This window comes from Emydura macquarii, unplaced genomic scaffold, assembly GCF_026122565.2.
Source record: "Emydura macquarii macquarii isolate MOO-44397 ecotype Brisbane River unplaced genomic scaffold, CSIRO-AGI_Emac_v2 contig_3343, whole genome shotgun sequence".
NCBI classification, from domain to species: Eukaryota; Metazoa; Chordata; order Testudines; family Chelidae; genus Emydura; species Emydura macquarii.
The window spans coordinates 3,897,135-3,909,414 of record NW_027133480.1 but is presented as its reverse complement, the minus strand read 5'-3'; the positions used below and the strand labels follow the sequence as shown (position 1 = coordinate 3,909,414).

The 12,280-nt window shown below is 41.3% G+C and overlaps 1 protein-coding gene across 4 annotated transcripts in view; it reads right to left on the bottom strand.

The window, feature by feature from the left end:
• The window catches only part of PTPRE (protein tyrosine phosphatase receptor type E), a 223,733-nt gene that overhangs the window by 57,749 nt on the left and 153,704 nt on the right, over positions 1-12,280 (bottom strand). For 2 of the 4 annotated variants that reach the window (XM_067533350.1, XM_067533349.1), the window contains exons 4-6: positions 6,718-6,820; positions 6,358-6,431; positions 4,207-4,343 (exon numbers count right to left, since the gene is read on the bottom strand). In XM_067533350.1, the coding sequence (XP_067389451.1) occupies positions 4,207-4,343; positions 6,358-6,431; positions 6,718-6,820 (314 nt within the window). Of the gene's footprint in view, positions 1-4,206; positions 4,344-6,357; positions 6,432-6,512; positions 6,578-6,717; positions 6,821-9,363; positions 9,515-12,280 lie in introns of those variants that run through there. The other 2 variants (XM_067533352.1, XM_067533353.1) reach the window with 2 other exon arrangements.

Sequence of the window (12,280 nt, the reverse complement as noted above, 5' to 3'; positions counted from 1 at the left end):
TGTTCCCTCCCCGCTTCTGCCCTCAGCTCCGATTCCTGATTGCTGACTTCAGGCTCTGATCCTTGCCTAGCATCTGACCTCTGATTCTAGTTCTGACCCTGGGCTCCTATTCCTGATTACTGACTCTTAAGCCAATCACTACAATTCACAACTGTGGCCTCGAACTTTGCCACAGGTGTAGTACTATAGCAACCAGCTCCACCCCATGCCTTTTATTCTCAAGCTAACCCTGGCAGAATAAAACAACAATATCTGGGACAAAGAGCTACTGACTATCAAGGCAGCTTTCAAGGAGTGGCGCCACCTCCTAGAAAGGAGCCAAGTTCTTAATTCAAATCCTGATGAATCACAAGAACCTGGAGTATCAACGGATTGCTAGATGCCTTAACCAATGCCAGATCCGCTGGTCTCTCCTTTGCTTGCTTTGACTTTGCGGTAACCTATGACCTGGGGACAAGAAACAGGAAGGCAGATGCCCTATCTCGCAAAGATAAATATCTTGAACTGGATGAAGAGCCCTTTGCCACCATGCTCAAGGCGTCCAACTTTGTCAACAAGCAGATCAATAGTCTGACATCCTCCATCCATTCCCTGCTCCCCAACAACCCGTTTGCAACCTACATCTACCAACCCTGAACAATGTGGGTAGTTCTAACTACACAATGGCCTTCTCTTTTTCACAGACTGTGTTGATGTTCTAGAGGGACAACCTAGGCTTCAGATATTGAACCTATGCCATGAATTGCCACTCACAGGCCATTTTGGCTTATTTGATTCCTGGAATCTCAACTTGCAGAGCTTCTGGTGGCTAGCCCTACAAGCTTTCATAAATAGTTATATAAGGTCCTGCAACCAGCCCAGAAACCATGATTATGAACCCTAGATCTCCACCAGCCTCTGCCCACACCTCCGCAGCCTTCATTTACTATATCAATGGATGTTATTGTAAAAGTGCCATGCTCTCTGGGTCACACTGTAATCCTGGTTGTTGCTGATCTAACAGAGGTGGCGCTCTTCATCCAGTTCCTACCACACGGGACATGGCTCAGCTCTTCTTGGAAAATGTCATCTGCTACCATGGGTCAACAACAGATAATGTATCAGACTGGGGGTCCCAGTTTATCTCCTGACTGGTAGGAATTTCTCAGACTCCTTGGCATCCAATTCCTCTTCTTGTCCACTTATCATCATACTAATGGGCAAACAAAGAACATCAATCAAATCTTGGAGCAATATCTTTGCTGGCTTCTTTTCAGGTTTCCACCAGGATGACTGGCTTCTCCTGTTGTGCTACGCTGAATTTGCATAGAGCAATGCAATCCACAACTTAAGCTAACAACCAATTCTTTGCAAACAATGGCTTTCACATCCACTTCTGCTCAGACTTGCCTATGAGTTCCCCAGCACTGGCCACTGCAGATTCAGCTGACCATCTACACCGAGTGCACTGGAAGCTCAAGGAACAACTGCAGTCTGCCAAAGAAGCCTACAAACATCAGGTGGACCAGACCCAATCCGGCTATAGAAGACAAAGTGTGGATCTCTGGCCAGAACCTTAAATTGAGCTGCCCTTTTGCCAAACTAGACTGCCAATACCTGAATCCTTTCAAGATTATATAACAGAAGGACCCAGTGTCTTCTGGTTACAGCTGCCTGAATCCCTGAAGATTGACCCATGTTTCGCATCTCACATTTAAAGCAGTATATTAAGAACCAATACCCAAACTGCTCCAATCCTCCACTGCTACCCCTCACAGTCTGCAAACAGGAGGAGTACTTGGTCCACTGAATCCTTGACTCATGTCAAATTAGGGCAAAGCTCTGGTGTCTGGTGGACTGGGAAGGATACGGTCCGGATGAGTGGTCTTGGGAACAGATACAGAATGTCCACACCTTGGACCTATTCTGAGAGTTTCGGTGGAAATACCCCTAGAAACCGGGCCCAAGGCCACTAAGAGTTGCTCTTGAGGGCCTGCATCAAAGCCAGTCTCCAGGCAACCTAATTAGCATAGCTGGCTTATAAAGCGCTGCCTGATTGGCTACACCACCTGATTGGTTGGAAGAATCAACAGACCAGCTCTTAAGCCTAGCAGCAGCTCAGCGACTGCTCAAAACATTTAGTCATGGCTGTGATTGCTCCTGCTTGTTCCCAGCCTTGCTCCTGCCTTGTTTCAGCTCTGCCTTGCCTTGCATCACCTCACTGCAAACTCAGATTTGACCCTGGGCTCTGAGTCTTGACCGCTGACTTCAACTGTGACACGTGGCTCTGGCATCTGGCCTCTGATTTCAGTTCCAGTCCAACCTCTGTTGTTCATTTCTTTTACATCTATTTTCATTGACTATTGGTCAGTTGTTATCGGCTTCCTTTATTCCTTTATTCTCAACAGTGCTTCTTCTGTTTTGTGCTGATTCTGATTTGCTTCTCATATTCACAGATCACATTCATTGGTTCCTATTCCTGGCTACTGCTCCAACTGTTAAACATGACTCCTGCTCCAACCACTAGGGACAAATGCTCACATCTCGGTCTCTAACAATACAAAGTTTAGAGCAAACTGACAGAATGTAGTCCTCATCTTCTATGCAAGCAGCTGCAAGCAACAGTGTGGTCATTATAATGTTCAAAACCACCAAGACAACCTTGATGACCATTCTCCTCAACGGTTTAAGGTATTGCTTTGCATGTGACTTTACATAAATAGATCTCTGACCATGATGATCACACTGATCAAATGAGCAAAGCAATATACATTTTAAAAGAAAAATAAATAGCTAGGTTTCACCACTGACTAGACTGGGATTTTTAATTAGGAGATTCAAAATTCACAAATATACTAGTGCACTAGGATATGACTCTTAAAATTAATGTTTTTTAAAAAAATTGTTAAACTACTCAGACAACCCTATCATGTGATAGTGACTACATTACACATGGAGCAGCAGCATAGACACACATCTTAAACATATAATCCAACAACCAATATGAAAAAAATGCTGCCAATTATGAAACTCACTTAATACTATATTTCAGTCCTAAGGGCACCGCCTTACACTATCTGACTGATATCTGATACAGATAAGCCTGTATTTAGCACACAATCTAGGTTTCTATTCTGCTCAGTTCTGCCATAAGATGTTGAGGGAAGTGAAAATGAATAATGAGCGTGTGTGGAATGGCCCCTGAAATTGCAGAAGCTCGGGAGTGGACCCAACATGGCATACTTCCCCCATCTCCACAAGAGTCGCATAAAGCTCATCTCTACTGCCACTGCAACTGTGAACCTGGGGCAATGGGAAGCAAACAGGCTCTCTTTTTCTGAGCAAGTGAAATACTTCAGGAAAATATTGCTCAGACAGCCAATGGAACCATGGCACCTCTGCCAATAATGCTGCTGAGAATGGGTGTACTGGAGAACTGCTGAGAGGCACTTACCTCTCTTACAAATGACAGATAGATCTGAGCAGAAGCCCAAAGAGCAGAGTTTCCCAAAAATCCTTGAGCAATACCTATTTAAAAGGCCCTGGTTCTCGTCCCCTCTTCCATAAGCTTCTCCCTACAGAGGGGAGACTGTCATTCTCAGAGGATTGAATGCTGCAGAACTTTCCAACTGCCTTCCCCCTCTGTTCTTTTCTGGGGGAGGAGGGCATCAAAACTGCAGAGTTTAAGATCCCAGACTTTGATAAAATAAAACAGTTCATTTTTTCCAAATGTGGTGCCTCATTATCACAACACCAATTTGAATTTATAACTTTTTCCGTAAACGGATGCCTATAATCTTCAGCATCGAGGAAAGAGGGGAGGGGGAGGGAGAGAGCTCAGTGGATTAGAGTATTAGGCTGAGACACTTCTGTGTTCAAACTCAGGAAAGAGCACAAATTAAAATCAGTTTAGTTGCCCCATGATAGGCCCTATTGGACATTCATCCCACGGTCTAAACAACTGCACAATCCAACACATGTAACAGTCTCTTTGAGAATTAGAACGGAAATAACTGGTGTTAACCATTAAAAATGAGGAGCATTAGCAAGCTGTGTGGAGAAGCATTGTGTTTGCCCAGCATTGCCCATGTATAAATGCCAAAATGTCACACATTTAGTTAAAGAACAACCCGACCGCCCCAACACTTTTTGGGTTCATATCCATTCTTGATTTCCTACGTCTTTTCCCTGTGATAAAAAAATAACACAGAAAACAAGCAGACTTACATTAAATTCTTCCCGAAATCGTTTCCCATCATCTGCTGATCTTATCCGTATTTCCTCTTCCAGATGCGCCACTGGAATAGGAAAGTATTTCTTTGGGCCAGAAGGAGACCTGCTGAGCAACATCACTCTTTGCTGTTCTGTCAAACCAGAGAAAATAAATGTTAAATGGGTCTTCAGAATGAAGTGCAACTAATTATTCCATCAATCAAATGATGAGCATATTAGTTTTGTGAAATGTCTTGGAAAAAGGAACAGTATGCCTCTTATGAAATGTGATTCAAACTAGTTAGACAAGGTGGGTGAGGTAATATCTCTTATTGTACTAACATCCTGGGACTGACACAGGTACAACTATACTGTAGTCAAACTAGTGATGGAGTTGATTTCCATAAAAATAACAAGCCAACTGATTTCTCTGAACACACATTGGATTAAAACAATGCCGGAAGCTAGTGTCCTAATGTTAATAATTAGGATTTCTGACTTTAGTTTGTAACAAAACAAAAACTTGATTAAACATCATTTGGGGTAGGAGTAGGTGAGAGCTCCTCCCCTGATAAAAAATTTTCTGCTCCAATACCTGTTCTAAGATATTTAATTTAAGGAAAGTAATTTGTAAATCTATTCAAATAGTTTTATTCCTACAAAAGAGCAGCAATTTTCTAACCAGAAACTCTATAATATTTACAATAACTACAATTAGGTGAGTGTTTTGCTCTCAGTAAACTGCTTTGAGAAGGTGGTAAATTCATGAGATAACTTGTTTGAAGCATTCCTATTGCATCTTTAATCAAAAGTATAGGAAGCACCAGTACTTTAATTTTGTTTTTATTCCAACAAATGGGAAAACAATATTTGCATGATGCAGCCAGAAGTCTGTATTTAAACAGGACCTGAATTTTGAAAGTATATTTTTCCATCTGCAATACACACCTGCAAAAATGCAAACACACAGTCTGGCCTTTCTGCACCCAGTACAGATCAGGAAGGAAAAGGAGCTCAGTCCTGGGTTGCCAGACCAGTCCCAAGTTGCTAGCTTCTCTGAGTTGTGCCCAATGCCCACAGCTAAAGTGGCTCTTCTAGCAGACAGGGATTGTTAAGGTGCTCCAGAATGCTTCCTTTACAGCAATCATGTCCCCTATGGGATTGTTTGGTGTAATACCTGCCACCTAGGAATTCCCTTGTACCAATCAGGTATATCTGATGGCCTTATGGCCACTTTGCACTGGCAAACCAGTGAAAATTAGATCCAGTGTGCAAACATATTGCATTTAAAAACAGTGAAGCTGAAGGGTTTTGAAATCATGGTAGAGGAAGTTAACCTGAGATTAGCAGCTTTGTTTAAAAGAAAAAAAAACAAAACACTTCCCTAGAAACAGCCAGTGACAATGCTACTTTCAACTTAGTTCATGCAAATTAGTTCATGTATTAGCCATTCTACTGCATAACGGCATTCTGCTCGCTGGGCTACTGTATCTCCACACACGGGAAACTCCAAGAATGTTTTAACTGATGTTAGAAAATGTAACACTGAACAGGAAATTGCACGTATTTGGTTTATATTTAGAAGTGTGAATAAATCAATTTTTCAATTTGCAAGTAGTAAGTAACATGAAAGCCACAGAAAATGTAGATAATTCTCCACTATGATTACTTTTTTCTTTTCTCTTAATTGTTTACCCCCTCGTTGTTACGGCATGGGTAATAGATAGATGACCTACAATTCCCCAACAAATTTGTCATCTTTGAACCTTTATTGGGCTTGATGTTCCAAATGTAGTCTAATTTGATATGCTATTTCTTAATAAAAACAACATTTGAAAATCTATTGGTGAATATTTTCAATTTCTGGACTGCATCTTTTTAAAAAATGCAGTTCGCTTATAGTATCTTTCTTCTCATCCCCCTTTAACTTTTTAATCAGTTCATAGATCTGTAAAATAGTTCTTCATACATAGGTTTTGTTTTTTAAACACAAATGTTTCAATCCTTTTTTTTTTTTTAAACTGAAGACCTGTGCAGATATTCCTCATGACAGTTGAGTTCCTTCACTAACAAATCAGTTATGGAGAATTGCCACGGAGAAACAAAATCTGGTAAAGTTAAAGTTTTAAACTGCAAATTATTAAACAGCAATAAACAGTTCATTACCTTGCTCTTCTAAGATTCCATTCGGCATCTTTTTGTCACTGGAGGTCACAACAGCTTTCCTATGTTTTCTGAACCTTAAATACAAAAAACAAAATTAATTTGAATAACTGTGTTTAAAAGGTAACAAATGCTCTTCCAGATTAACTTGTACAAACCACGTAAGTCTGGAGAAACTCTTTCTGTTCATCTTCAAGTGGTAATGGTTAATGATAAAATACAACATACAGCATCCTCTTTACTCTAACTTGTGGTCTGAGACATCAGTTGCCGCGGGTATGTAGAAATACTTTCATTTCCTTATTAGATCATATCAGAACATGACCAATCAAGTTCTGAGTGGAGCACTTAAAAACTGCCTACCTGAAAAAATAGCCAGCCAGAAGAATGAAAATGATGAACACAAGAAGCAGGATCAACATTGAAGTTAGTAGTTGCTGGTGTGAACTCTTCTCTTCTGGAGGCTCTATAAATTAAAAACCACCAAGAGTGAAAGATTGTTGTGATGGAATTCTCATTCTAGCACAGAAAAAATTGGACACATATACCTAATGCTACAGACTGGGGACCGACTGGCTAGGCAGCAGTTCAGTAGAAAAGGACCTGGGTGTTACAGTAGACAAGAAACTGGATATGAGTCAACAGCATGCCCTTATTACCAAGAAGGCTAACAGCGTATTGGGCTGCATGAGTAGGAGCATTGTCAGCAGATTGAGGGAAGTGATTATTCCCCCATTTGGCATTGCTGAGGCCACATTTGGAGTAGTGTGTCCAGTTTTGGGCCCCACACTACAGAAAGGATGTGGACAAATTAGAGAGTCCAGTGGAGGGCAACAAAAATGATTAGGGGGCTGAAGCACATGACTTATGAGGAGAGGCTGAGGGAACTGGGCTTGTTTAGTTTGCAGAAGAGAAGAGTAAGGGGGGATTTGATAACGGCCTTCAACTAACTGAAGGGGGATTCCAGAGAGGATGGAACTAGGCTGTTCTCAGTGATGGCAGATGACAGAACAAGGAGCAATGGTCTCAAGTTGCAGTGGGGGAGGTCTAGGTTGGATATTAGGAAAATCTTTTTCACTAGGAGGTGAAGCACTGGAATGGGTTACCTAGGGACGTGGTGGAATCTCCATCCTTAGAGGTTTTTAAGGCCTAGCTTGACAAAACCCTCACTGGGATTATTTAACTGAGGTTAGTCCTGCTTTGAGCAGGGGGTTGGACTAGATGACCTCCTGAGGTCCCTTCCAACCTTAATATTCTATGATTCTAATACTTACAAAAACTGATTTAAATGCATTGGACAGTTTCCAAAAGGCCAAGCTCTAGGGTCAAAGTTCCCATGGAACATAGATTTGGTGGCTGTATGCAGTTTTAGGATTGTATCCATTTGCTAAAAATAAATGAAAAAGCTGAAACCTCCAATTATGGGGACATTTTCAAAAAATCTGTGCTACCAACTGCCAGCTCTCTAGTATGAAAAGGTGAGTGAGATAGTATCTTTTATTGGACCAGCTTCTGTTGGTGAGAGAGACAAGCTTTCGAGCCACACAGAGCTCTTCCTCAGGCCTGGGAAAGGTACTTTGCATGTCACAGCTAAACACAAGATCAAATTGATAGTTTAGCATAAGTAGTTAGCTCATATTCTAAGGACCATTCAAGGTGTAGTGGCCTGTTAAACATTCCTGTAGTTGTTGGACAAAAAGGGGGTTAAGAAGGTTACAGATTGTTGTAATAAGCCATAAACCCAGTATCTTAAGACTGATTTTCAGTACCAAGAAAAGTTATGAATTTAAGCTTCCAAGCTCGTCTTTTGAAAGTGTTGGGCAGGTTTCCTTTGATGATGAGGACTGATAGGTCAGATATAGAGTGATCGCCTGGTGAAAAATGTTCACCCACAGGTGATGTAGTGTTTTTGTCTTTTATCATTTTTCTGTGTGAGTTTGTGATTGTCTGGTTTCACTCACATAGTTTTTACTGGGTCATTTAGTGCACTGCTTGAGGTATACTACATGTGATATGCATGTGTAGGACCCATGGATCTTGAAAGGTGCTGATTATTGAAGCAGTGGAGATATATCTTCAGGTTTTGCATCTGTTGTTCATTATATTATATTTAGTGAATATTTTCCTAAAGGAAAATTAGAAAAATTGTATCTGATTAACAGACCTGTAAGACTATAACTACTTCAGCTAACCTATCTATTTGATCTTGTATTTAGTTGTGAAACGCTGAGTACCTTTCCCAGACCTGAGGAAAGCTGTGTGTAGCTTGAAACTTGTCTCTCTCACCAACAGAAGTTGGTCCGATTAAAGATATTAGCTCACCCATCTTGTCTCTCTAATATCCTGGGATCAGTACAGCGACAACAACACTGCATACAGTTCTTTAGTATGTCATTTATATTTATGGGAGAGCATTGCAAAGTTAATTAACAGAGTGTGAAGATCTGGTGAATGAGAGAGCATATTCCCCCCCCCATATAAATTTACCAGACTAAGATGTTTGGTGCCAGATTTTAGAATTATATTCAAATACACAGTTTCTTACTGTATGGCTGTTTTTTCACGTGGCTAGTTGCTGGTTTGTAATGCATCTAATGTGCAATGTACAGAGCACTGGATAGTCGGGGAGGAGAGAGGAGTGAGAATTCCAGTGAAGTCAATAAAGTTATGCTGATTTATACTAAATGAGTATCTGGTCCAGAATATTTACTTTACTCAACAGAGGTAACACAGCACACATGAGGTGCTCTTTTGGTACACATCTGGGTACACACAAGACACAAGTGTGTAAGAACGATGATGCTTGCACTAATACTGAAATAACAGAGTCATGAATGAAGAATCTACATGCGAGCTACCTGACATCAATTACACATATAGTTTTAGGGCTTATGCTGATACTTGTCAATACTGAATATTGCTAAATTGATTTTAATGTTGAATTTTTATTTCCTCTGATTCTTTTATGCTAGTAGTAACATTTTAATTGTATTACGCAATTTGACTTACAGTATCTCATGCTCCTGACAACCACATGGTTCAAACAAAATCAAAAACTCCACCAGCCTCAGGCTTTAGCTGTGCTGCTTTTCCCCCATGGGGTAGAGAGTGAGGAGAATCCAATCCAACTCTCCTAATTCCACACAGTTCCTGGGACCCTCTTGATGGGGGAAAAAGGAAAAGCATGTTTCAGAAGTAGAATTCTCTTCCTTTTACAGGAAGGGGACACCCTGTGCATACAGGCACAGAGAAGAGCATGAGCTCCATCAACTTTAGTCGCAGTTTCCTGCTCAAAACACTTCACAGCACTGCCTCACAGTACACATCGAATATGCTAGAATGAGGACTATATAAAAAAGAAAAGAAAAATAACAGACTGAGATAAGAAGAAAAGAGAATACAATATGGATGGAGAGAGAGGATACAACATTGTATAGATAAGGAATTAGGACAGAAAATGAGCTTTAGGTATATATAATTTGGGGTAGAAGAGTATTCTCAGAAGGAATGACTCCATCAGCATAATATTAGCAAGAAACTAGTAGGCTAATGTGATATAGGAAATAAATCATAAAACTGACGTCAGATGAAAAAAAAAATAGGCAAGAAAAATCATACAACACAATCAGAAGCATTTATATTGAATGGATTTCACCATCCCTGTTGCAGCAAGACCCAGCTGGAGAGTGTATCGGTCAGCCCCTAATTTATAGCATCGGTAGTGTTTTCTGCATAGTAATTAAGACTAAGCAGAGAACAAACAAAACAAACTAAATAACAAACTCTAGTTATGGAGGCCATCATATCCTCCACTCTTCAGACACTGGGAAATTCAGCTGGGGAGTACCTGGAGAATACCCCATCATGTGATATTTTATTTATAAGAACACAAAAAGGACTGTCTACCCAAAGCATCATGTATACTGTTACAAGTTACAAGAACAAAAAATACTAAACAGCAGCTTATCACACCTCAGAGCTAAAAATTCCCTAACCCCACCCCCCCCACACTCAGAACTCCCTCCAAGCACAAAACTCTCCTCCCTGATCCAGACCTAACCCTTTCTTATGGAACAGCCCAAGCAATGCTTTGCAGCATGCCTCTTGGGTTAATCTGGACCAGGTGAGAAAACAGATTCCATGGAGAACACTTTAGAGTCTTCCCCCTTTTAAGCAGAGAAGGATCCAGCTCAAACATCTCTGCTGTAGCGGTGTGACATGAGGAAAGAGGGTCTCTGAAGCAGCAATGTCCCATACCATTTAGGGCTTGATAGGTCAAAAGCAACATCTCAAATTCAATCTGGAAACCAACAGGCAGGTAGCTAAGGCAGATCACAGAGCTCAGATGTCATGCGCTGCCACCAGGAAGCACTGTTTAGTAAGTAGGTTGCATTCTGCTCCACCCCAGTCTCTGCATTGATTTAAGATGTAGTCCCATGTAGCAATATTGGGAAATATCACTGCTGAGAGATTTTCTGCTACAGGATGGGGCCTAGTGAATGTCAGCCCTGCTTACATATCCCGATTTCAAGGGACAGAGGATAGCCAGGATGGCTTATGCAGCTCAAGAGTGTCACATCAAGGTCTTGTTTCTCCTCTGGCCACCTGATGTCAAAGAAGTTAGCTCGGAAACACAGATGACCCCTTCCTCTGTCCTCCATGGCAATCCCATGAATTCAAATAAAACAGTGATAATGTCAGATCAGACTATGTGTGAGAGCTGCAAGCAGGTGTCACATGGTTTTTAAATGATCACATTTATTATTTTGTATTTTCCCCAAGGGCTGGGTTGCCAATTTAGTAACCGCATTCAGAAATTAAAGACCAAGATTACTTTGCTCCAGACCGATTATAAATTCAGAGGCCTGACAGTGGCCTTTAACCAAACAGCGACCTACAAAGTAAGAGAAATTAAAACACTTCAAGGGCAGACTGAACGATCGTAGCACCAAACCACTTCTTTAATCAGTGCAGCTGCAAGGGATTGAGACATAGACAAGGAAGCAGATTATTTTTACTGTAGATCCTCAATCTGGTCATTGCCAGAGAGAATTTTCAACCACTGTGACAAAACACACACAGTAAACAGTGGTCCAATAACCATGCAACTCTGTGTTTGGAATGGCAGCTTTAAAATCATAAACGCAGGGTTCTTTCCAGAAATGTGTTGAAATACTGACATTGTTCCACCTCAAGAGGATATGAGGCCATGACACAGTTTTTCCCCAAATATTGGGTCATGTGATTTTGCCTTGCTTTGTCACTCTTGCCACTTTTCCAGATGCATGATTTGCTTTTTCGGGGCGCCAGTGCTCCTTAATTTATGTTTCCCCTGGTCTGATTCTCTTTCCAATTTCAGCATGTTAATTCAAAACAAAACAAAACAAAAAAATAGGAAAACCAAAAGCAGCATACAAAACAATAAGTGTCACTCATGATTTTTTTTCCTCCTCCTCCTGTATATCTCGTTGTCATCCCTACCTGTATTATGTTGAAAATAGTGCCTAGCAGGCGCAAGGGTTTGGTCCCTCAGATTCAGGCCCGTAGATTATAAACTCCTTGGGCCAGGACATAGTTCTGGCCAATGTAGCCCCCTTCACACCCAAGTAACCAGTGTAAAAAGGGCTAGGAAGCTGGTAGAATCAGCCCCCAGGGAACTGCTCCACCATAAGGAGATTCCCTGAGTGGCATGGACCTGGAAGAATGGTTCTACATATGCTCCCTTGCAGTCTCTGGCCCAGCTGGAGTGCTACTGCTCTCTGATTATTCTCAGCTCCTTCAGCAGCCCCACAGTGAATGCTGTGAGCTTCCATGGTAATGGAGGTAGAGAACTGCTGAGCAGGCTGCAGCTTCCTGTGTGTCAAACTTTAGTTAGGCTGCTTTAAAGGATGGAAGCTGAGTGACCCTAGCCCAGTACTTGTTATGG